The following is a 26,663-nucleotide window of genomic DNA, read 5'->3' as shown; positions in this document are numbered from 1 at the left end:
CGACATGCCTTAGAGCTATTGTTATCCTTTAGATCCACAGTGCCTTCTCGCGTGTCATTTAATGATGACGACGACTTAGAAACTTGGAAAGCGGCTCCTGGTCAGTATCCTATGAGAGAAGTTCCGCCAGTATACATGCCAGGTGCTCCTGCTGCTAATCCTCCGATTCTTCCACATTTCCAAAGAGTTTGGATACACCTCCCATGGAAGCGATCAGAAGTCTTGCAGGTGAAACAATCTTTGCCTGATCCGCGTAAGAATCCAGCAGGTTATTATAAGGAGTTGTCCCAATTGGTAGATGCTACTATTATGAACCTTGCCGACATTGACATGCTGTTCGGTAATGTTGTACCACAGCCGGTTTGGGCGAAAATTCGTCAGGAAAATCATGCGAATGAGTTAGGCGGTGATTGGGCTGCACTAATAGCAGCTGATGGCCGACAAGTTGGTGGGGCTAAGCCTGAGCAGTTAATTACGGATCTGCCTCAGAGAATAATTACACTTATGAAAACTCTCATGCCAGCGATGAGGGTGAACTGGGATAAATTATCAGCTTGTAAGCAAAAGAAAGACGAGAGTGTCTCGGACTTCTTTACTAGGTTCGAGGAAGCATTTGTCGATCATAGTGGTCAGGATATGAGCACTGAGGGAGGTCAGCGGTTATTCGTTGATAAGTTTGTGCTGAATTGGTTACCTGAACTATGCAACAAATTGAATTCAGAAAGTGCATGGGCTGTTTCAACCACTGCACAGATATTAGCGACGGCTCAATATTATGAGAATAGGGAAAAAGAAGAAAGTGATCGTGTAGATAAGAAAACGAAGGAGCTCAAAACGAAGGTTTTGTTGCAGCAAGCGTATCCTCCACGTTCAAATCAAAATGAGTCGCAACAGCAATATAGACCACAATCGCAATCCTCCAGAATACAGTCACGTCCTGACTCCTCTGACTTCAGATCTATGCTTGGGTATAACCAGTGTGCATATTGTAGAAGAGAGGGACATATAAAATATGATTGTCCGGCTTTACGTGATCGCCTTAATGGTGTATCGGCACGAGGGGGTCGTGGTGGTCCTCAACAAGCATCTCGAGGTAGAGGCCGCGGTACCTTTCAAAATCAGACTGAGCGCCCTAATACGTCCTCGGACGCGAATAATTGTTTTGACCAGCGAAATGTAAGGTCCGATAAATCAGCGCAGTATTATGCGGACGACTATTACATTGAACATGAGACTGTTGTAAACGATCGTTACTAGGACAGCCACCGACAGAGAGAGGGAGTAGTATCAGTTCCGGTTGATCAGAGTGGGCCTTACGTCGCAGTTGCTACATCTGGCGTAGTTGAGCCTTTTCTGTTAGACACTGGTGCGACGAAAAGTTCCATCATGCATTCGAAACTCCCTGGCGCACCTTTGTCCGGCTTAACAAATGTTTCCGTTGGATTCTCTGGTGCCCCTGTTAGCAATCCTGTCTCTAGCCCTTTGCCCCTTACAATTGGCCCTCGTGAGCTGGAGGCTCCATTGATTCTATCTACTGGTTGTGGTGAGAATCTTCTGGGCTTGGATTTGTTAAAACGGTTATATGCGACATTGTATTGCTCTCCTGAAGGAGTGGAGCTTACATTAGGTCGGAGAGTAATCTCTCCTATGTACTTGTCGATCGATAAACTTCCGCCGGAATTGAGCTCCTTTCCTGCGTCTCTATGGGCCACAGGTCCCAATGACGTGGGTCTCTTGGACATCCCACCTTATATGATCAAGCTGAAACCAAATGTGCGATTGCCACGTATACCACAGTATCGTATCTCCATGGAGGGAGAACGGGCGCTATTAACGATTGTACACGATCTGATCGAAAAGGACGTCGTTGAAGAAACTCGGGGAAATGTGTGTAATAGTCCTGTGTTACCCATTTTAAAACGAACTGATCCATCTAAACCTCCTGTGTACCGTTTCATAATCGATTTGAGAGAAGTAAATAAAATCGTGATTCCACAGTTCCCCGTGGTCCCTGATATCACGACTTTGTTGACCCTGATTCCAACGTCTGCCTCCTGGTTCACGGTGATCGACCTAAAGAATGCTTTCTTTAGTATCCCGATTGCTGAGGAAAGCAGAGACCTATTCGGATTCTCATTAGGTGGTCGCAGTTTTAGACTGAAACGTGCACCACAGGGCTATTGTGAGAGTCCGTCGATCTACAGTCAAGCCCTTAAAAGTCAACTTGATTCATTTATATTACCGGCAGGCGCAGCCTTGATTCAGTACGTTGACGACCTGTTGGTCGCCGCTGATACCGAAGATATTTGTAGAACTGCTACAGTATCATTGTTGCGGCATTTATGTGACTTACATCACAAGGTGTCACCTTCCAAGCTGCAATATTGCTGCCAAGAAGTAACCTACTTAGGTCACTTATTGTCAAAAGAAGGGAGAAGGTTGACCCCAGAGAGAATTGCAGCGATTACCCGAATGACTGTGCTAAAAACTCAGAGAGATGTACGTGCCTTTCTAGGTATCACATCATACTGCAGACAATGGATCCCAAATTTTTCACTATTGGCGAAACCATTGTTAGCTCTCACGTGCAAGGATGTTCCGACTCCTGTGCCATGGACTGAAGAGTGTCAAAAAGGTTTTTCTGAATTACGTGATGCGTTGTGTTCGGCTCCTGTGTTAGGTACTCCTGATTACAGTAAGCCATTTACACTGTACATTCACGAGAGGGATGGTTGTGCGTTGAGTGTTCTGACGCAACAATTTGGTGACAAACAGCACCCATGCGCATATTTTTCTTCGACCTTAGACCCAGTAGCTAGAGCTTTGCCGAGTTGTTTAAGAGCAACAGCGGCAGCTGCGGCGTCCATTCGACAGTCCGCAGGTCTGGTCATGGATAATATGCTTACGGTGATGGTTCCGCATGCAGTTGACACTCTTTTTAACCGAACGAAAACTCAACATTTGACGAGCGCAAGGTTGTCTGGGTATGAGCTGACGTTACTGGCTAGTCACATACGGATAAAACGGTGTAATGTGTTGAATCCAGCAACATTATTGCCGATCAACACGGAGTCAAGTGATGTAGCACCACATGACTGTTATCTGAGAACTGAAGAAGAAACGAAGGGTCGTATTGACCTAAAAGATACTCCATTGGTAGATCCCGATGGTACTTTGTATGTTGATGGTTCCTGTTTTAAGTTACCGAATGGTGATGTGAAGACTGCGTATGCTGTAGTGACGTTGAGTACGATTGTGGAAACTGCGAGATTGAGTCAGAATTCGGCTCAGGCAGCTGAGTTGATTGCCTTGACGAGAGCGTGTGTTGTCTAGAGGAAAACGGGTGAATGTGTTTACAGACAGTCAGTATGCTTTTGGTGTGGCGCATAGTTTTGGGCGATTGTGGAAAGAAAGAGGATTTTTTACGTCGCATGGTACGAAGATTCAGCATGGACAGCTTGTGAATGACCTTTTAGATGCACTTACATTGCCTAAGCAGGTGGCCATAATTAAATGTAGAGCGCATCGAAAAGTGACAGATGATGTTGGTCATGGTAATGCATTTGCAGACGAAACTGCTAAAGAGACAGCTAGAGATCTGACAAATCGAATGTACGTTGCGAATTCAGTAAGATGGCCAGCAGAGACTAGCATGTGTGAGGACACGGTTGAAAGTGTGAAGGAAATACAGAATGAGGCCACTGAAATGGAAAAGACTAAGTGGAAAGAAAGCACGGGAAAGTTAGACGAGAATGGATGTTGGGTTGACTTGTCAGAGAAACAGAGATGGATGTTACCGGATGCATATGTGCTTGCTGTTGTTACAATGGCCCATGGCGCAGCACATATTAGCTCGAAGGGCATATGCAAGTTATTGTCTCCTGTATGGAAGAATGATGGGATTACTAAATGTGCAGAGAGAGTGGTTAAGAATTGCATGGTATGTTTGATGCATAATCCCGGTAAGGGCACCCCCACTCCACCTGGTCATTTTGCCCCTCCTACATGTCCTTTCGAAGTTATCCAATTGGACTTCATCCATATGGAGAGATGCAACAATTTGAAGTATGTTTTGGTCGTAGTATGCGCATTCTCCAGATGGATTGAGGCTTACCCTCTTAAGGATAATACTGCCCTATCCACAGCTAAAATTCTGCTCAAAGAGTATTTCCCCAGGTACGGCATGCCTCGGATTGTATGGTCGGACAACGGAAGTGAGTTTGTGGGAAGTGTGATGAAGAGTGTGTGTCGTGGTTTAGGAATATCCCAAAAATGTCAGTGCTAATCATCCTCAGTCAGCAGGTTTGGTGGAAGGATATAATGGAACCCTGAAATTGAAGCTTGCTAAAATCCAGGCAACGACTGGTTTATCATGGCCCGACGCTTTGCCTCTAGCTCTCTTATCGACCAGGGCTACTGTACACTCTCGAGTAGGGCTTAGCCCCTATGAGATTGTGTTCGGCCGCCCTGCGAACATTTGGGGGGTTCCGAGACCTAAAGAGTTTAACAGACTTGAATATCCAATGTTGATTGATTATCTATATGATCTGACTGCTAAATGGAGTTTGATTCATCAACAGGTCTTTGAGGCTCTGCCGTCACAAACAGAGGGTCCTGGTCATCGGCTCCAACCAGGGGACTGGGTCCTCACCCGTAATTTCGGACGAAAACGCCACCTTGAGCCGAGATTTGTGGGACCCTTCCAGGTGCTACTAGCCACGAGGACGGCGGTTCGGCTGGAGGGACGAAAACACTGGGTGCATGCCACCCACACCAAGAAGGTTCCGCTTCCTCTGCCGGCAGACACATGGATACGTAAAGGTTTTTCCTCGTCTGAAACTGACGTTCCCCAGCGCTTTGTCCCATTTAGCGAAGCTCAGCCCATAGGGAACACTTCAGTTTTATCCGACACCCCTGTTGATTCCTCCCAAACAATTTCCTTTCCTTCATCATTGGAGAATTCAAGTACTGAACAATTGCCTGAACAATCGAACACTCTTTCGCCATCCAATCCACTGTTTGAAGATCAGACTCGACCCGGAAGAAACCGATACTTTCTTCGTACACGCAATAAAGATGAACACATTTTTATTATTTTGATTTCAAAATACCCCCTCACATTTTGCCTTGACCATTGTGGACATTTTATTATGTATGCATTTCTTTTCCAGAACAGCTGGGAGACGTATATAAAATTGATTATTTAACTGATTAAAACCTGCCATCTGGGTTGGCCGTAGGGCCGCGCGGGTACTTCTTTCTGTTTAGCAGTTATTGACATTAGGTCAATTTCTTTTGTCGATTTCTGGGAACTCCTGGGAATTGATAATCGCTACTCAGAACGAAGTGCGTCAAGAACGTTGCGGACGGTTGTTAGAGGATGGAGTTCTCCAAGCTGTCGAAGCTAGAGGAAAAGACGGCGCAAAGATCTAAATTGTACAGCACATTTCGAACAAAATGTTTTTTATTACAGGTTCATGTTGTTCCTAACTGTTTCTATGCTGCTGGTGGGTGGAGTATATTTTGGCTTTCAATCATTACTGCCTTCTGCCTTACCTACCTCCCCTTCTCATGATCTAAATTTCGTCTCTACTGTTTCTCCACATTCTTTTCACCTACTGCCCCAACATGAGCAAGTCAGACGTGCGGAATTTAGAAACAATTCCTTTGTGCAACTTTTGCATCAGCATCAGTTGGTGGTAAATACTACAAATTGTTGGGTGTGTGGGCTAATGCCACATACCATGGACAGGGGTATCCCATATTTGGTTCTTCCGTACAGCCCCCAAGGGTCTGCTCGGGCATTCCAAATCATGTTCCGTAGTGCACTAGATTCCTACCCCCATCGAGAGCCACGCTCAGCAAGCTTTGGTCCTGGCCCGTACCATAAGTCTCTGGCGACAGCGATTGCTGATCTAGATAGAGACATTTTTGATGCTTCGCTCATCCCAGAGGAGGAAGTGCAGGCCTATAAGTACCTTAGTGAGGCTGAGTATAGTATATCAGTGGGTGATAGACAGCTTAAAAGCTCATCTCCAATCTGGATTGTACCTCACCTAGGCCACTTTTGTCTGCAAGGTCGTGGCCGAAATCCAAGAGCCCAGCTTGGGAAGAGTGCTTGTGTGGATACTTACGTTCTACCGATGCTCTCTTCCCCTGTCTTTCTGACTGCCAAGGGTACCTATTTTGTATGTTATGACCGAGCATATACGTGGTTACCTCATGACTTCTCAGGTACCTGCTATATCGCAAATCTCTTGCCCCCGACTTTCACTGTTGCTGCCGACTATCACAAAATCAGAGTTGTGAGAGGTGTCATTAGTAAAGAGGATACTTCCGGTCAAGAAGCAGTAGATTTCTTCAAGGGTTTTCTACCGTTTTGGGGCCCTATGGTCAATAGCAGAAATCTGAGACAGTTAACTCGTGTAGTAGAGTCAACCGCTAACATAACTGCAAGCGCCCTTGGTAATCTGACAGCAGAGCTTCAAGCGGATAGGCTTATGACGTTACAGAACCGTATGGTTCTAGACATTGTTCTAGCAGATAGAGGTGGTGTGTGCAAGGTCATCCATTCGAGCTGCTACATATTCATACCGGATAACGCCCCAACGGTTTATCAAGCCATCTCCAAGTTGCACAAAATCTCGGAGTCCATACACGTGGACGAGGGAGATTGGACGCTTCTAGGATGGTTTTGGGGTCTAATGTCGACTTGGGGTTGGAAGATTCTGATGGTTATAGGGGTTGTTGTGACGTTTCTGTTCACGTGTTGTCTTTGTGTACAGTGTGGTCCTGCCTTATGTGGCCTTTGTGCTACAACGTGTATAAGAAGGCCATCTGTTACCAAAGAGGCATTGATGGATAGAATTATGTTCCAACAACATCTGATGATCTGATGAGAATCGAGATTGACTCCGACTTCGACTAGTTCTTGCCTACATGAGGGCAAAAGGAGCGTCGGAGGTTCCGTGAAAATCGTTACGACGTTTTGGGCATCGCCGAATATGGACGAGTGTGGTATCTATGAACCGTAAATGAAGAGTTTAGTAAGTGTACGCGGTATCGCCATGCTACTCAGAAGAGTTCATCTCATTTACAGGTTTTTTCCAATGAACCCTCGGGTTCCATTTTAGATACGGCATCCATTTTGTTTCTTGCCCTCACGTAGTCAGCGAACAGGCAACTGTCCGCATCGTGACCTTTTGTTCCCAAGCTTCACGGAAGAAGCATATGCCTTTTCATGCGTCTTTTATGAGTAGGGGGAGGATACTGCTAAAGCAGTTGCCTCCGCTCGAAGGTGATTCTGCCGTGCCGGTCTATTGTTACAGCCTCGCACGTGCTGGGATCAAGCCCTTTTAAGCTACGATTACGTATCCAATATTATCCTCACACTCTCTCCTCCCTGTTGTCTGACTTCCCTGCAGCTGTTCTTGTCTTTCTTTTGCTTATTTACAACTCAAGTGGAATGTACCTAATGGTGGGAAGATGTGCTTTTACAGTTGGAACTGGTGATGTTAATGTAATTATGTTCCGGGGTTCTGAATACATGAAAGCGATCCTTTTGAATTTTACTGTGGGAACTGAGCTGTAACCTTTTGCTTACATATTGTGCAATGACAAGATCTTGTATAAAAGAGCGACCCACAAATGCAATTTGAAGCAGGCTCTTGGAACCTACACTGTTGTACTTCCCATGACTTTTGCATCCCTGCAGTAATAAACGCTGATCTTTGACGCCGAAGGAAGTCTCCCGTGTCTCTGTCTTTAGTGCGCCAGAACAGGTATCCCACGAAGGTTTTAGGTGTTGTTCCCTGGCACCGCTGGGCCTTAAATAGTCCAGTCCTTCAATCCTTTAAAAGCTGCACGGAAGTGGTAGCCCATTGGATGCACTCGAACGTCCTGAAACGTAAAGCCAATAAATGAATTATTCTGCTGGACAAATGGTTTGGGAATTTGGTCTCCCGAGGTTGGCTGAAATGCAAGGCAGACTGTTCCAGGCTTTAGGAGCAAAATAGAAGGCATGACTGTTGAATCAGTTTCTGCATCTATGGGGGGGGGGGTGACAGCCGGAGTAAGCGTGGAGATGTCCGGTAGGTTTGTGGAAGTTTATGTGCTTGTTGAGGTATGAAGGGGCCAATGTGTAAGACTGTGTGAGGAGTCTGAAGAATGCTAGTTTGTGGATTGTGAGCCAATGAAGTGGAGGTGCAGGGTGATGGGGGCGCGGGCTGGGAGGCTGAAAGGGGGGGAAGGGGGCGGAAAGAGTCTGGCTGCTGGGTTTTGTATGGTATGGAGTAATGGGATGTGTATTTCGAAAGCCCACTATCACTGGTGTCTTGGGCGCTGAGCAGATGTGTACCCAGCCCTGCCTTTGATAGGTTGGTTAATTGAATAGCCAGGTCTTCAGCTTCTTCAGGAAATAAAGGAGGTGAGGCGGCTGTGATGTGCAGTGGGAGGCTGTTCCACGCTTTAGGAGCAATGTAAGAGCATGCTGATCTGGTTCTGTGTATACACTAGTAGGAGTTGGGTGGAGGGGAGGTGTCTGAGTGGGTGGTGGAAGGAGATGCAACTGTCTAGGTAGATGGGAGCTAAGTTGTGTTGTGCCTTGAATGTGTGGGAGAGTGAAATGAGCACGTTTGTGTATCAGGAGCCAGTGGAGCTCCCGGAGGTGTGGTATGATGAGAATTGTGTTGGAAGTTTAGAAAAAGTCTAGCTTCCAAGTCGTCGAGGGTTTGTAGTTTTCCAGTGAGTTGCTTGGGGAGCTCAGCGTAGAGGATGTTCCTATAGTCCAATTTTGTGGTGACTAGGCCGCGAGTGATAGTGTTTCTAGTGTTATTTGGGAGTCATTTGAAAATCTTCCTCTGCATCTTCAGGGTATGGAAGCAGGGTCCAGTGACGGCGTTGACTAGTGCTGTCATGTCCAGTCTAATACTAACAAAACTTGGATTGACAGAGCAACCTTCTTGCTGTCGGCACCTAACCTACTATTACTCCAATAATCCCCTTCCGTCTCTATAGGGGTTTGTGTGCATACCGAACAGCACCCACCATCACAGTGCTTGTTCCGTCCGGAACTCGACAAATCAAACACAAAAGCATGGGTGCACCACACCACAATACACAATTCCAATTTAACGATAATAAGTCCAAATCCAGAAGGTAACGAAAGCAAGGCTCCTCAGTTTTGATCTCTTTATTCCATTACGTGGTAGGGAAAACAGTACAGCCGACGCGTTTTGTCCCAGTATGGGACTTCAGGGCAAAATATAAGAAATTCCTTGTATCTCCATGAACAGAAGCTATACAAAGTGTGCAACATAAAAGGAAATGGAATCAATCAAGATAGGTCAGCGATGATTAGATGCCCTCTAGTATGGAATCACCAATAGTAACACAAGATGTCACATTCAACCTTCATAGAGATTGTCAGGACACAATTTCTTGTAGGTGCTGCATACATACTGATACCAATAATTCAGAGCGTAAATAAAAAGGAGTCCAGCTTGGACTACCGGATTGTTCCACAGAGTAGATCACTGGAACCCCGAGAATAAGCTTCAAAGATGAAGACAGCGTGAGGTGAATAATTCAAAATTCAATCTAAATAGTGTTACACATCAACACTTTGCTTCTAGAAGACAAGGCCCCATAAGGCGAGGGTAACAGGATCGCGATATGTTAGTCACGATCACAAGCCACCGCTTCCAGAAACGTCACAGCCATGGAGCTCCTTCCAGCATCGATGCTTTGCCCTGAAGAAGTTCCACACTGGGACGAAACGCATCGGCTGTACTGTTTTCCCTACCACGTAATGGAATAAAGAGATCAAAACTGAGGAGTCTTGCTTTCGTTATCTTTTGGATTTGGACTGACTTATAATCATTCCATTGGAATTGTGTATTGTGGTGTGGTGCACCTGTGTTGTGTTTGACATGTCCAGTCTGATGTTGAGGCTTATTCTGAGGTTCTTAACATGGAAGCTGGGTGTGGTTCAGAGTTCGGCTGGCCATCAGTTAAAGTTCCATGGTGAGGTGTTCCTGCCAAAGTTCAGTACTGTCATATGGCCGTTGGGGACATTGTCGACATTGCTAAGTTACCATGAGCTCTGCTGTCATGATGCTGCTTTTGCGCAAGTTACTACATGACTATTATGCAAGACTGTTTGTGCATTTCACATGAGAAAAGTCTTCTTTCTGCATTCTCTGCCTGTTCCTGGAGTTTAGTCTGAACACTGAGTCCAAGGTCGATAAACAATGCCCCTTGTTATTTTGTTCTGGTCAGTCCCTAGCGCTTAGACAAAACAAGTTACACAGCTGTGGCTGCTGGAAACTCATACTTTGATATTATGGGGATGCATGTTGGTATAACACTCTTGGAGGGACCTTTCCAGTGAGAAGAGCTATGCAGTACCTATGAGGTAAAACTACGATCTAGGCACTAAGGTATGGGGTCTGCTGACAAAGCCCAGAGATGATCTATTATATAATAATACTTCTTAGCAAGGGGAGGGACGTTAGGCACTATAGTCCTTTTTCCATTGTCTTTCTATGATGACATCTCCCATCATGATTTAGAGACTGAATGCTATGCTGAAAATAATTCTACTATGCTGTATCCTGCTTGTTGTGGCACGTATACTGCATGTTAGAGCATGTTAGCTTAAATAAATATTTTAAACTGTTTCGTGTGTCATATCTTATTGTGAACAAGTACAAGAGAGCGAGCGGTGTGTCTAGTTACGAGATTCCTGAGAGATCTGGGAGTGTTGTGTTCTGGGGTGTCTAATCATTTGTTTCTCTGAGTGAACAGGAGAGCAAGTGTGACACTATAGCTAGTTGGTCTTGGGTTTGTGGGTACTAAGGTGGTAGGAAGACTCAGTCCCTATACACCAAGGTCCCATTTCCTGGGCACAGTTCTGTATTTGTGCAGAATCCCTGCACCAATGGTTGTCGTGTTGTCTGAACAAGCAAGAATTGCACTGTGAAAGACTGGAGAAAAGCCTTCAACGCCAGGTGAACTGCTCGCAGCTTGTGGAGACTGATGTGATAAGTCATCTCTCTGAGACCAAGTAGCCTGGATTTGAAGGTGATCCATATGCAATCCTCATCCTAACAGGCATTTGTAATGTAGGTCTTAAAGGGAAACAGATTTGTCAGAGCACACAATCATTTCAGAGACGGCTTGGTTTGGGTAAGATTGTGATCTTGTGCTCCCAATTGCTGGAGTATTGGTCCCACTGATCCTCAAGACATTCTTGTAGAGGTCTCATGTGGAGAAGGGTGTTCAGGATTCTGATTAATACAGAAAGCCATCAGCCAATAAAAGAGGACATTGTTCTCACTGTGGGGAGCTCAGAGCATTCACAACACTACTGTAAGGCAGCGTTGTGTTTGGCTGGGAGGGACTGTCAGCCTGGGAGCTTCCGTTCCAGAGGAGAAGCGGCTGTGGCGTTCGCTTGGAAGTCTTTTTTTCTACCCCCTACCCCTTTTGCTACCAGCCCCCATCAGCTGCAAGTGGGCGCGAGGCTAAGGAGAGAGTGACACTTAAGACAGATTGAGAACAGGCTCTCCTCCGAAGGATGCATTCTTGCTTGTATGGTGTCGATGGTGGCAACTAAGTAATGTAGGGATTGGAGTAGAGGTTGATTTGCAGTCCTCTTCCATGGAGAAGATTGTTTGTCAACTGGTAATGAATCTTGGGCTTATGAGTTGTTGATGCCTTAATGAGCCAGTTGTCTGGATACAGTTTACGGATGTGTGCATTTACCACTGCCATACACTTTGAGAACGTTCTGGGGGTTGATTTGAGGCCAAATGGAAGAACTTTGTACTGGTAATGATTGCGACCTACGACAAACCTCAAGAAATTGCTGTGCTTCCTGGTTATAGGACCGTGAAAGTACACATCCAGAAGGTCTATTGAACATGGCCACCCCTGGTGTATTTGGGGATATATGTATTGGATGCAGTGCAAGCATTCAAAACTTCTCTTCAAATCCATTTGTTAGCTTTTTTTAGACCAAGAATAATTCTAAATTAGTTTTTGGGGATTTTCCTTATCGCCAGAAAATAGCAGGAATAAACTCTTGTGATTTGTTGTTTGAGAGGAACAGTCCCCACCGCATGCTTCTGCAGAAGGATATTTACTGCCGAGCGTCACGTCTGCTGATGTTGCTTGGATTGTTTTCGTGGAATATTTGGCAGACAAATCCCATTCCGTACAGTATTTAAAACCCAGGAGTCTCATGATGGAGTGTCACTGTCAGGAAGTTAAATCAACGCCCCCTCCTCCGGCCCAACCAGTGGGTAACTGAAGATGGGGGTGGGGTAGCGAACCATTGTTTAGAGCCTGCTGTAGTCGGCGTACTTGCTACCACTGAGGGGTTTGGACCCAGAGGATAAAAACAGTTGAGAAGGCTTGTGTGCGTGCTTTCGTTGGTCTTTTTTGTTTCGAGACCCACTGCCTTCAGGGTCTCCATCTCGTGCTTCATTCGAGCCATTTAGTCTTTGGTATGGCTGCTGAATAAGGAGGATCCAGAGATGGGAAGATTCATCTGTTGTTGGAATTCATGTTTAAGGGCTGTAAGGTAAAGCCAAGAGTGCCTCCTTAGACCAAGACCCTACTTGTGGACTGACCATAACGATGATTCAACAGCAGCACTAATTATTTGGTTGGAGCCCATCATGCCCTCATTTAACTTCTCAGAGAAGTCCTCTAGTCTATCTCTAAGAAGGTCTTTTGCAAATTTCGGCTAAGACTCCTACAAGGCTCTTTCATATCTGCCAAGGAGGTCCAATGCACTTGCTGCCTTCATGGTGGTGGCAGCAGTACAACAAACCTTGCACACTGGCGTAACAAAACTGGAAAGGGAGGGGGCTTGGGGGTTACTGAAAAGTACATGCAGGTCCTACCCTGCCCCCCGCTCCAGACCGGAGTACTCAGGCCAGGAACCTGCATGTGTCGTCAAATGCCCTCCATATGGCGTATACCGGTCACAAAAGGGCATGGAGTATTGCACCAGGCCTTCCATTGTATGTGCCTGAATTCCTGTTGAATTTTATTCGTTCTGAACTGATAAATGCAGAGAGGGATTGACCCCTTGGGAATGAGTAAAGGTTGGTATAGTGGATGATTTATTCCAACAGAGCTTTGACCTCCTGGCTGAGCAGACTGGTCTACTGGCAGGGCAGTTTCTAGCACAACAGCGCGTCATGAGAATGCTAGAAGGTATGTGGGGTATCGTGGACTCTGATACGCACCCAGTAACCCACGTCCGCTACACAATGGGAAAAAGGAGGAGCTTGATTACACGGTCACATAGGGCCATCTCCTTCACAGCACACAACCCACTGACACCACTGCCAATTGTGGGAGGGGGGACACAAGACGTGTGCTGACCAAGAGTGGGATCGAGTCTTGCTGTATCCCAGGAAGGTCTCCCGTAATGCCTGCTTCCAGTATATTCAGTTTAATATATTAAACAGGGCTTACTTACCTCCAGCTACGTTACACAAGATGTTCCCCACTCCGTTTCTACAATGTCCTTGGTGGAGGGCCCCTGCGGCTGATATGTTGCATGTGTTTTGGTACGCAAACAAATGGACGGAATGCTGAATGAATCATACATTCACCCCCAGTCAAGAGATCTGGGTTAAATCTATTGTTCGTTAGCTCACTCCGCCACCCCAGTTCAGACCAAGCCATATGCAAATCAGGCTTGACTCTGGGCCTCATGGGAACAGTTCAGACCGAACTGCCAAGCCATGTCTTCCCGGGACCGGAAACAAGCATCCTGGGACCGGTTTCAGGGTATGTCACCCTTCTTCAGCCAGGAGGGAGGACCTGGCCTGGCAGTTCGGTCTGGACTGTTCCCATGGGGCACAGGGTCAAGACAGATTTGCATATGGCTGGGTTCAAACTGGAATGAAATGGTGAGCAAAAAAAACGATGGATTTAGGCACAGATCTCTGTACTGGGGTGAATGTATGACTTTGTTCTGCACATGTGTTTTGGGGCTGTCCGGTGGTACGGAAGTTATGGGGCAGAGGTCTCTGCCATACATACTGAGTTTACAGGCCGGAAAGAATTGGAGTGCATGTAAGGTGCATCTTGGGCCTCTTCAAGCGCTGCAGAAAATGTGGAGCCACTAACAGAGTTCTAGACCTGCCCTCGTTACTAGGGTGGTTGCCATGCATTGGGAGTCGGCAATATCGCCTGGAGTGACATGCTGGTGCAATATAGCAATACAGTGGGATATGGTGGAGGCAACTGCTTTGCCGTACGAGATAATACGTGGTTTTCAAAGCAACCCATCATGACTGATTGGCAAGCGTTGCTTGCTTCCCTTTAAGCTCACCCTGATTAGGAGTAAAGTCCAACATGATTAGCCCAACAATATATCGGACAACTGTATGGATAATGTTCAGGACACCTACCTTTATGCCAAATGCGGTGCTGCCTTCGCCCCTCTACATATTTTCTGACTCTCTAACTCAGACTAACACTGGAACTCCATGGTCAGACCAGCATTTGCTTGCTTTCCAACATATAACACCACAAAGGAACACACCTAAAACCACCTCACATGCATCCACCTATCGACCAGAGAACAAACTCAATTTGGAAATCTTATAAAAACATCCAATACAGATCTAGGCACAATAATCCTGTTAAAAAAAATATGAGTGGCTACAGAAAGCTTTTCAGATCCCATTACCACTCAAAACAACAACACAGGACAAAAGAAAACAGACACCTTGGAGAAATGTAGAACAAAAAAAAAACAAAAAAAAAAAACCCAAATTATAAAGCTGCAACGTACCTAGCTCAAAACAAATACCAAGCAAGACAAACCACCTACAGAAACAAAAGATTATACAAGTCAGCAATAAAAAAAGCTCAAATAAGCTACTATTCAGACCGAATTCAAAATGCTAAACGTGCAAATAAAGAATTTTATAAGATTTGCACAGAATTTCGTGAACCAAATTGCCTAGAACTTATCCCATTACTCGAGAATTAACAGACAAACTGGCAAATCATTACATAACCGAAGACACATTGGACTCCTATTTAAAACAAAGGAAACCCACCAGCACCGACCATTTTCCAAAACAAAACTCCAAGAGGAGGCCAAGTTAGCCTTTGCATTCCTTCCAACAAATATCACAAAATGAATTTATGAATCTGGTCAAAGCAAGCAGGCCTGCCTGCCGGCAGCCCGATAGAACCATGTCTATCACAAACCTTCAAGAAAATGTTCAACTACCTCTGCTGCCACCATTAGGAAGAATCACCAACAATTCCTTACACCACATCCTCTCATGGAGGAGAGGGTGTGGCATAATGGCCAGAGCTGCAGATTTTGGCGCTGGGGATGCAGATTAGAGTATCGGCGTCTGCTCAACATCCTGTGATTCTGGGCAAAATCACTTAAACTCCCGGTGCCTATGGACAGCGCCTGGATACCCTCAAGAGTGATAAGAGTGCTATACAAATCAGAGTATTAACTATGGGAATAGAGAGCGTAGAGTTCAGGATGAAGCCCAGATTGCAAGTGTGGTTGGTGGGTGTTGGGGCAGTTCCCAGCGTGGCCGGCCACCAGGAGTCGGTCCCATGCGGAGGGGGTGGAGCCAAGGAGGAGAACCTCCGTCTTGTCAGAGTTCAGTTTCCGGCAGCTGGTCTTCATCCACTCTGCGCCGGCCTTCATTCCTTGTGGAGTTTGGATTTGGCGGTGGCTGGGTTCTTGGTGAGGGAGAAGATCAGCTGGGTATCGTCGGCGTACGAGATGATGTTGAGGTTGTGTGATCGGATGATGTTGGCGAGCGGTGTCATGTAGATGTTGAAGAGGGTCAGGCTGAGGGATGATCCTTGGGGTACCTCGCAGGTGATCGTTGTGGCTTCGGATCGGAATAGGGGGAGGCGGACTCTGGGATCTGCCGGTGAGGAAGGAGGTGATCCAGTTCAGGGTTTTGTCACAGATCCCTGCGTCGTGGAGACGCGTGCACAGGGTGTGGCGACATGCACTTTGCTTGTTCCTGGGATTCAGTCTGAACATTGTGAACCAGGTATAACAGTGCCCCTTGTTATTTTGTTCTTTTCAGGCCCTGGCACCTAGACAAAAAATGCAGACGCAGCTGTTTGGGAACCTGTACTTTGGTCATATGTGGGTACATCGATGGGTAATACACACTTGGAGAGGGACCTTTCCAGGGTGAAGAGCAGGACAGCACCTGTGATGTAGATCCACCATCTATAGACTAAGGTACGGGGTCTGATGATGACACTCAAATCTTCTAATATATAATCATTTTGCTTTGATACAAGGAGAGGGAGGTGAGGCTACTTTGTCCTTTATCATGCCAGCTCCTTTTATGATTTACGGAGTATTTGCGATGCGGACCGTATTAGTGTTAGGCATTTTTCTACTGGTTGTGGCACGTGTACTGCATAGTAAAGCACGTTAGTTAAAATAAACATTCAAAACTTTTTTGTGTCTGTCCGATCTTTCTCACTGTCTTGTACTCACAAGACAGTGAGAGAAAGGGTGTGTCTTGCTACTGTGATTCCTGAGAGAGTCTGGAGTGTTAAGTTCTGGGATGTCTAAGATCTTGTTCCTCGGTTAGTGAGTTGACGGGCAACTGTGACTATGGCTAGTCTGTCCAGAGCTCATGGGTACTAAGGTGGTAGGATGGCTCAGTCCCGGTCTTCTAAAGTCCCACGCTTCATAAAATTAACCCCATGGAACAACTCCCAATGTTAGTTTTACCACAGCCATGACCTCCGCAGCCCAGACAATAGTCACGTTTAGCAAAAGGAGGATGTATTGCCCCTCCAGCCCAATCTGGGTCAATATTAGAGGAAGCACTCAGCACGCATTCACGATTTTCATGTGTGCCAAGGTATTAAAAAAAAAACTATTTATGGAGAGTCTGAGGCAGGAGTGCAGTCCCCACAGTCACTTGAGAAAATGTCTTTGAGGGCTTGCTTATGGGTGGAAGGAAAAATTGGCACATCATTCAAGTGCCATGGAAGATTCAAGTGCTCAATACACCGTCAAGGGTTATCCTTCGATGTCTAGTTTCCTAACAGCATGCATGTAGCTCGATAGCTTTCTTCTTGACAGCCAATGCCCTGATAGTAAATATGTCTGATCAACGCTTTAGAAATGCAACAATTTAAAAAAGCATGAAAGGCAGGAAAAATATACATTCCTCCATTTATTTTTATTTTTGGGGGGGCGGGGGGGGGGGTAGGGGGGGAGATACAGTGCATCACATATGACATGAGGTCAAGCTAGAAGCTAAAGGTGGTGCACCACCACAAAGCTCTGAGAAGACTATTCTGGAATGTCTTCCTTCTAAGCACTAGTCTTTTCCCAACTTCTCTCATCCTCATGGACATTTCCTCACAACAGATGCATTATTTCCAAGAATAATGAACAGGAAGATATAACAGGCAGATCGAATATACCCCAATGAATGAGAACACCAACACCACTTCCATCCCAAAATAATGCGGACAATCCCTTAACTGGCTTTCAACTGCAAAAGCTCTGCCATCTGGGATAGTAGGTTAACATGCCTAATTAAAGAATATATACATTTACACACACACATACATACACATATACATACACACATATACATACACAGACCTACATATTCCAACGTGTTTTAAAGTTTCCCGTTTGAAGGACAATTGTTGAGGCTCTTGTGAACTACTTACTCTAGTTCTTAAAACTGATACTTACTCCAAGTCATTAGAGTCTTTGATCTCAGAATCAATTTTGCAGATACCAGGTCACCTAATGTCAGGCCAAAAACCGCTCTTAGCAATCTTGAAACAGCTTTGCATGCCAATAGTACACCTCCAGCCCATGCCCGCCTGGCAGTCCTAACCATGAAAGAAGCAGTCAGTTGGTGTGTGGGTTTAGGCTGATACAGGGGTAGGCAGGATTCTATGGATTATGAAGAAAAAGCATAGAGAGGCAGGGATCATGTATAAACATATTTTCCAACTTTAAAAGTCCTGGATTTTGTTCTCAACCATAGGGGCATATTGAACAGAACCTGAAAACGAGGGCGGGGGACTGCATCAAGCAAAAGTCAGTAGAATGGGTCAAACATGATCTCTTCCACAATATTCATAGCTACAAAGAGCAGCAGACACCAAGCTAACTCCGCTGCCACCCTTTATTCAGCAAATGGCCTTTTTCTGGAGCGCCAAAAGTAAACTACAGAGTTCATTTCTTTGTGTAGTTCACAAGTGTGAAAGAAAAGTCTAATTCGAAGTATATTTTACACACACACACACACACACACTGGATGGACTTTGTGTTGCTCAATCTGAAGGTGCCTGAAAATAAGACAACAAGGAGCGGAATAGGACACTCCATGATGTAAAGACCAATCTTAAGGGGAAAAGAGAAGACCTCAGATCTAGACACTTCAAATGTACGTGTGTCAGGGTTACTCTTAACAAAGGCTTACAAAGCACTGATAAGATAATAAAGACAGGTCAGCATAACCGGTTTCAATGAGAAACCTTTGACATATGAAATTGATATTTTCTGATGGTAACCAAGGGTTGCAGGTCGAGCCAAGATTTCAGTCTTCAGATCGCTCTAGGCCACTGACTAGGAGATAGTCTGTAAATCAGAAAAGGGGGCAGAACGATCCACCCGTGGGCTCCTACACTGCCGGAGACCGCACACACCTATGAGAGATCCTAGCAGGATCATTTTTGGTGGGGGTCATCCACGTTAGTTCTGAGAAGACCAGAAATACAACAATATAGTGTCTATAAATCTTTATGATGCCCTACTCTAGTTTAGTACTGATGGCAAGTATTTTTGCAATAATTAAAACCATTAGCTCAGATGAACAAAACAAAAATGAAAACAAATCCACAAAACAAACCTCATGCTCTATTTAATAAAAAAAAAAAAAACAATGATACAGAATCGAGTCTTAAGTTTCTTCTTCTGCACACCTTTGCCTACACTGGCTTCTGTGAGCAATCCTCAGAATTATCCTAAGCCAGAGGTCTTCAAACTTTTGTAGGTTGAGCCCCCCCAGCTGAATTTTTTTAGATGTTGGGCCCCTCCGCCACCTGACAGAAATTTCTGGAATCTGGTACACTACATATTTGACCGCCGCGTACATATCACGGGCCATATCCGGCAGACTCACAATACCAGGCTATGTGCGTCACTACCGATGGTCCTCCTGCTGCTGCCTGCGTTTCTTAACTTAAAATGCGCAGCTCCTGCTCCACCTCAACTCGCCGCTCTGACCGCAGATGACCGTGGTATTTCCAACAGTAACTAATGCCAGCTGCGGCTGATTTTCACCGTTGTCAATGCAGGACACCGTCGACCGTCTGCGGTAAAGATAGCTCATGGATGGTTCCAATGTGGTATCGGATCCCACCTGCACCAGTCATCCAAAGTCAGGGCTAGAGAGGCTGGCTGGCTCACGAGTCAGGGTCACCGTGCAGCGCCGGGGGAAAGGGTGGGGGGGGGGTGGGCAGTTACAGTGAGAGTGGGTGCAGCAAGCTGCTGTGCTCATTGGTTGCAGCTTGACTGATGGCACATCGGTGGCGGTAATTTATCAGGCGACTGGGAGGGACCAAGGCTACCGGGCCGCAGCCGGGCTCAGCTACTGTTATAATGGTACAAAGAACCTAAAACACACATTCTGAAAAAATATAAAGAAATATCATTTTCAAAATCATAAAGTAAATTAGGTTTTCGATCATTTAACAATATAAAAAACACTTAAAGGTACTTTTGAAGCATGTAAAAAGGAAGCTAAAAGGAAGTCTTAATCTGCTTGTGCTTGGCTATTACTGCTTTCACAATCAAGCTTTGTGATATATCAGACACTCGTTATTCTCACTCTTTGCATTGCCAGTCTAGGCCAGTTTTTCCTCTCTTTGGTATTTGTAAAATTTGGAACGTGATTCTTTTTTTTTGTCATCCCATGGCTGTGTTTTTGTAAAGCTTATGTGTGTTTTTGCTGAAGGACTCAGAAAAGCTGCACTGTCCGTGATGTACACCAAACTAACTGCCTCCCATTGTGCAATATGGATTGCGGCCGTCATCGGTAGTAGCAATGTAGGATAGAATGAACCCCCGTCCCCACCCACCCAAAGATAGGGAGTCAATATCGCAAAATTCGGGCAGCAAAGTGTCCTTTACGCCCAGGGCGCGGTGCCACTACTCCTGCTGAACTAAAGGTAGGTAGGTAGCAAGTGGGAGCTGCAGTATCTCGACAGGGGTTACTATCAGCTAGATTTGATTTTTAGCAAACACCACTAAGCCATCTTTATAGTGGGAAAGGGAAAGTGCAAGTGCTAGTATGCTTCGTGTTTTGGGATTCAAAATAGCCCTGGTGACAGGGGAGGGGGGCAGTACCCAGATATGCCGCAGATGCCTATAAAAACATCCTGCACACAAATGAGTGTTATTGTCCACGCTGCAGGGATGCCCCCAACCCAAGATCTGTTGCATTATCTGCTCATCCTAGTCTTTCCGCCATGTGCGTGATGGGACTTGGACAGATTCCGTCGATGGTAACGTAAAACATGTCCTGCAATAGGAGGGAGTTGTTGCAATCAGCAATATGACCCAACTCAACTGTAAGTGCTGTAAAAAAAAAGTTGAAAAGAAAAATAGCCGATAAGTGGCCTCACACCAACAGGACTTTGCATGATGGGATTTTAAGTCCAACCGCAAAGTAACAAATGAAACTGCAGGTCCTAGAACTACACTTTTTCGAGTTATGATGTAGCTGGATGAACGTGTCACACACGGTAGGGGACCACCAATCAGGCAGGTCTAACTATCCAACGAGAAGCCAGTGCTCTGACCACACAGAAAGGAGCGCTGGGTACACTGAAATCGAACGCAAAGGAACAGGACTGTCTATTCCTTTGCTTTCGGTTTCAGCAGAGGAGACACTGCCTCCCACTGCAGCTGAAGCATTTCAGCGCGAATTAACCCCCTCCTGGGACGGTGAACTGTTAGCACTTAGCTGACAAAAGCATGGGTGCGTCGAGCCCAATGATTTCTCCTCCCACACCCCTCCAACCCTCTGTCACCAGGAGTTCTCTAATTAAAGAAATTCCCATTTGAAATGGGTTAAGACTTGCGCTGCCTAGGACAACAAAGGTAAGATTTTTGGGTTGAGGGAACGCCCCCCCTGGGATGGTGTCGCGCCCCCCTGGGGGGGCGGGCCCCACAGATTGAAGAACTCTGTCCTAAGCACTATTCCATGAAGAACGGAATCACATGGAGTGCTGATCTTTCAGTATGTTCCAGAACATAGCGATTCTCCTCCACAGTTAGTAACTAGGTGTTTTAGGTCTCGCCTGTGTTGCAGCTCATGCGCTGCTCTCTTGTTAGGTCTCGCCTGCGGTGCAGCGCATTCGCTACTCGCTTGCGAGATCTACAGTCATTGGTTTTCTGTCGAGTTTCTTTTGAAGTGGGGTTGGTGATCACCTTGTCTCCCTTAGGCCCCGCCCACTTGCCTAGCATTGCAGCGCATGCGAACTGCATTTCTTCACATTGTGTCCTTGCCTCACGCTCGAGCCCCCTTCTCTGAGAGGCTTGAGTCTTGTTTTCAGGCGTGGTTACTTTCACTCAAGCAGTCAGTAACATGGAGGCTAGACTGGTGTTTGCCGATGGCAAGAGCAGTAAGGGCGTGCAATGCCAGCGATGTGGCTCTACGGGTGCTGCTGCCGCCTCGGGCCGTGATGTACACTAGGTGCGAGATGAGAAAATCGCACCAATAACAGTGTATTCCATATAAATGCATGCACAATATTAGTAAGGGAGTGCTGCATGAGTTGAGGTGAAACTGGGTCATACAGGAAAGGGCGCAGTACCATACTCAAGGGGTGGAGAGACATGAATGGCGGGCGCTTGTCCCACTGGCAGAGGTTAGTGCCAAGTGGTAGTCCTGGAGGGTAGAAGATCAATAGTGTTGTGTATGAGACGCTATTGTTATTGTCTTGTCCTACTCAGTTAGGAGTGACTGCAAGTTGTGCCAAGAGGAGCACCAGTCCCTGAAAGTGTTGTCGAGTGCACTGATCATGAACGATTAAAGGAAGTATTAAAGTAAAAGATAGTCAGTGTGTTCACATTAGGATTGGAAAAATATGCTTTGATCTACTAGATCACTCAGTCTTTGTATTTGGACCACGAGGCATCCAGCACATACCACGTCATTATGAGACTAGCAATCACAGAACTGGTCAAAACAAATCTAATGAGGTGTCGGCAGAGTGCAAAAAGATTCAAATCTGCTTTAGAAAAATCGGATTGGAAAGGTAAAGCGTCAGAAAGTGATGGTCTTAATATGAGCCGGATGGAGTTCCAACACTGCTCTGGTTGAGGGGGCCAGATTAGTAAAACCATTTTAATTAAGTGAGGTCTTGCCTTGGATTTTCTGTGTCTCTCCCTCCGCACAGATCACACCATTGAGCGGAATGATCATGACAGATAAACTGCTGAATTTCACAAATACATCATATCAAAACTCCCACCGCGCTTATACAATTAATCAACATATCCCCTTTAATCTTTAAACCTCCTCCCAACCCTAACACCCCCCCTCAACAAAAAGCATTTGCAATGCAATAGGTCACTCATTTCAGTAAACTTTGTCCTATTGGCATTGTAAATGACAATGTCTTACTATTGCAGGTGTCTCAAATGCTGCCCCTAGAATCTTTGATAGCTTAAGGCCTTTGCTCTCAAGAGTGTCTGATGAGGGACGCCAGGAAACAAAAGCTGCACCTGACAGAAGAGACCCAGCTTGGGGGAAACCGGTCTTGGATTGCTGGAGTTACACTTCGGCAAGGAACGGGCTTGGCAGTTCGGAGTGGACGGTTCCTATTGGAGAAGGACTAAAGCCGATTTGCAAATAGCTGCGTTCAAAAGGAGGTGGTATGGTGAAAAAAAAAGGAAAAGGTGGAATGAGATTTGGTCCCAAGTAATTACTAGTGGCTGATATCTTCAAGTAATCCGTCCATCACTTTTTTCGTTTCTCTCGTTTACCTTAACTGAATTTGTAGGCGAAGAAAGTCTTGTGGTATTTGACGCCATTAATCTAGTCCGTAATAAAACGGTAAAATCAGTTGAGTAGGTTGTGTGAGGAGTGACTGAACTAGGGCAGAATATGAAAGAACAAATCTACTGACAAAAGTTGTCAAATGGATTTTACTGAACAGAGCTACCATTTCCGAGAGCGTTTCAAGAGACTATTGGTTCCAGGGTAATGCGAGGCCAAGAAAGAACTCTAGTGCCATATTAATGGGAGCTCAACGGAACAGAAAAAGCAGCAGAAAAATGTGACGATGGTAGCACATGAAGTCCACAGCATTGCAAAATGTAGAATACCTCAAGGCCAAAACGGGACTTGTTCAGAAGAGCAGACGCGCTTAGTAAAAGATACTGTTGAAGTAAGTCGCATGCTGGCTGCAGGCTTAATGGATTCTCAGTACCGAGAAAGGAGCAGTTTGCTGCCGTTTCTGAGCAAGCTGATGTTCTAATGGAACCGGTCCCCATATTATCAAGCAAACAATGGTCTTAGAAGGGAACGCTCCAAACAGGAGGTCTACAGGACTCTAGACTTGCACTGAATCAACCTACCCTAGTTGATGTGAAGAAAGGAACCAATCGGAGAGCATGTTGAGGAGTGCAGTGTGGGAGGGTTCACCGGGCACATATGGAACAAAGACTATCTGTCGTATGGATATGTTTAGTAGTCCTCGCTTCAAGCTGCTCTGCCTTGATTTGCCGCTTAATACCTCAACTCGAACAAGCCCCATTTAAGTCCTACATTCCTTATATCTTTACAGACAGCAGATTAGAAGCACAGCATTGCTCTCAAGTGAGGAAAAACATCAGAAAAATAGGAGGAAAAGAGAAATCTGCCATGGGACAAGTCACCTATAGTTGCAGAAGGGACTGTTGTCTGCTTGTTTTCGTTATCTTGAATCTACTCTGAAGACCCTTAATGTCTACACGCCCAACTCAGTTACACTTTGTCAAAATACAAAGGAAACACATTTAATTCACAGACATTTTAAGCTAAAGCTCAAATTAAAATTGACAAACATTTCTAATGGCACTGTTTTTCAATGCTTCATCCTGGTTCCTCCAACACTTACCAGACATCAGCGTGAAGCCAGGGCCGAGCTGCATGAGCCCTCCAGAGGACATGGTGCCTGCGGACGTCTTCAGAATTGTGCCATTTGCACTTGTGATAGAGTTCGAGCTAGAAACGGGGGCCAGGTAGTTGGTGATGGGAAATGAATGACCACTGCTGATCTGCATAGAGGTGGAAGTGGTTGGCGCGGTTTGGATAGTGGATGTCCCAGGCAAATTGGTGACTGTAAACGCAGGCTTTAACGAGTCCTAGGAGACAAAAATCAACAAGAAGGCAGGTGGTTAGTAGGCCCGAAAAGGTCACAGGAAGTTTACAAAAGAACGGACTCAAAAAATGGTGGTGAAGGAAGGGCTACGTATCAAACCAGTTCCCCAACAAGTCCAATAATCACCTTTAAATAAAGAAAAACGAGTCAGAGGCCTTTAATGGGAATAGGACTCTGCACAACCAAGGCAAGTTCAAGTTCAGGAATTTGTATAGCGCGCTACTCACCCAGAGGGTCTCAAGGCGCTTGTGGGAGGGGGGGGGGGGGGCATTATTTATCGAATAGCCAGGTTTTAAGTTCCTTTCTGAAGGAAATGTGGTTCTGTGTGAGACTGAGGTGGGTGGGGATAGAATTCCAGGTCTTGGCCGCCAGGTAGGAGAAGGATCTTCCTCCCATGGTGGGTCTGTGGATGCGCGGGACTACGGCGAGCGCTTGATTGGAGGATCTTAGTTGGCGGGTGGGTGTGTAGAAGGACAGTCGTGTGTTGAGGCATTCGGGACCTAGTTTATAGAGGGCCTTGTGTGCGTGGGTGAGGAGACGGAACGTTATTCTCTTGTTGACGGGAAGCCAATGGAGGTCTTTCAGGTGGCCTGTAATGTGAGCTTGGCGCGGGATGTCCAAAATGAGTCTGGCTGATGCATTTTGGATGCGTTGAAGTTTTTTCTGTAATTTGGCTGTGGTTCCGGCATAGAGGGTATTTCCATAGTCCAGTCGGCTAGTGACCAGTGCGTGGGTGATAGTCTTTCTTGTTTCGGTGGGGATCCAGCTGAAGATTTTTTTGAGCATACGAAGTACGTTGAAGCAAGAGGATGAGACGGCGTTAACTTGTCTGGTCATCGAGAGGGAGGAGTCTAGGATGAAGCCTAAGTTGCGTGCGTGGTCTGTGGGTGAAGGTGCTGTGCCCAGGGCTGAAGGCCACCATGAGTCGTCCCAGGCCGAGGGGGAAGATCCTAGGATGAGAACTTCCGTTTTGTCCGAGTTAAGTTTTAGGCGGCTGTTTTTCATCCATTCGGCTACTTCTTTCATTCCTTCGTGTAGATTGGTTTTGGCGGTGTTAGGGTCTTTGGTTAGGGAGAGGATCAGCTGGGTGTCGTCAGCGTAGGAGATGTTGAGGTTGTGTTGACGCGCGAGGGGACTCATGTAAACGTTGAAGAGGGTGGGACTGAGTGATGATCCTTGAGGAACTCTGCAGATGACTTCGGTGTCCTCTGATTTGAAAGGGGGGAGTCGGACTCTGGGTTCTTCCGGCAAGGAACGAGATAATCCAGTCCAGGGCTTTTCCTAGTATTCCGACGTTGCTGAGGCGTTGTATAAGGGTGCTATGACAGACTGTGTCGAAGGCGGCGGAGAGGTCGAGTAGGATGAGGGCAACGGTTTCTCCATTGTCCAGTAGTGTTCGGATGTAGTCTGTCGCTGCAATTAGGGCGGTTTCGGTGCTGTGTTTGGCTCGAAAGCCGGATTGTGAAGGGTCGAGGGAGTTGTTGGATTCAAGGAAGGCGGCGAGCTGGCTATTGACGGCTTTCTCAATGACTTTGGCAGGGAATGGGAGGAGGGAGATGGGGCGGTAGTTCTTAAGTTCCGAGGGGTCTGCTGTAGGTTTCTTCAGGAGGGCGCTGAGTTCGGCGTGTTTCCAGCTTTCTGGGAAGGTAGCGGAGTTGAAGGAGCAGTTGATGACATCACGGAGATGGGGTGCGATGATGGAGTCTGCTTTGTTGAAGATGTGGTGGGGACAGGGGTCGGTTGGCGAGCCTGAATGGATGGAGTTCATTAGGCGGATGGTGTCTTCAGTGTTGATTGGGTTCCAGGCGCTAAGGTTGTTAGAGAGTGGTTCGGGATTGGAGGTGGGTGGTGTGGACTGTTCTTTGGAAATTTTCTTAAAGCGGTTATGTATGTTGGCTATTTTGTTGTAGAAGAAAGAGGATAACGAGTCACAGAGGTCTTGGGAGGGAGTAATGTCATTAGAGGCTGCGGTGGGGTTGGTAAATTCTTTGACGATGTTGAAAAGTTCCTTGCTGTTATGGGCGTTGTTGTCGAGTCGATCCTTGAATGCTGATTTCTTGGTGGATCGGATCAATTGGTGGTGTTTGCAGGTGGCAGCTTTGAAGGTGGTCAGGTTGTCCGTGGATGGGTTTTTTCTCCATGTTTTTTCGAGAGTACAGCAAAGTTTCTTGGATTTTCTGAGGTCATCGTTGAACCAGGGGGCCTTTTTGCTACCTTGTTTG

The 26,663-nt window shown here is 46.1% G+C and overlaps 1 protein-coding gene across 2 annotated transcripts in view; it reads right to left on the bottom strand.

Moving 5' to 3' along the window:
- SRF (serum response factor) overlaps positions 1-26,663 on the bottom strand; it is a 194,667-nt gene that overhangs the window by 71,043 nt on the left and 96,961 nt on the right. For both annotated transcript variants that reach the window (XM_078647274.1, XM_078647275.1), the window contains exon 3: positions 24,178-24,424. In XM_078647274.1, the coding sequence (XP_078503400.1) occupies positions 24,178-24,424 (247 nt within the window). The remainder of the gene's footprint in view (positions 1-24,177; positions 24,425-26,663) is intronic.

Source organism: Lissotriton helveticus, chromosome 6 (assembly GCF_964261635.1).
Source record: "Lissotriton helveticus chromosome 6, aLisHel1.1, whole genome shotgun sequence".
Classification (NCBI taxonomy): domain Eukaryota; kingdom Metazoa; phylum Chordata; class Amphibia; order Caudata; family Salamandridae; genus Lissotriton; species Lissotriton helveticus.
This window is presented reverse-complemented; position numbering and strand designations above follow the sequence as displayed.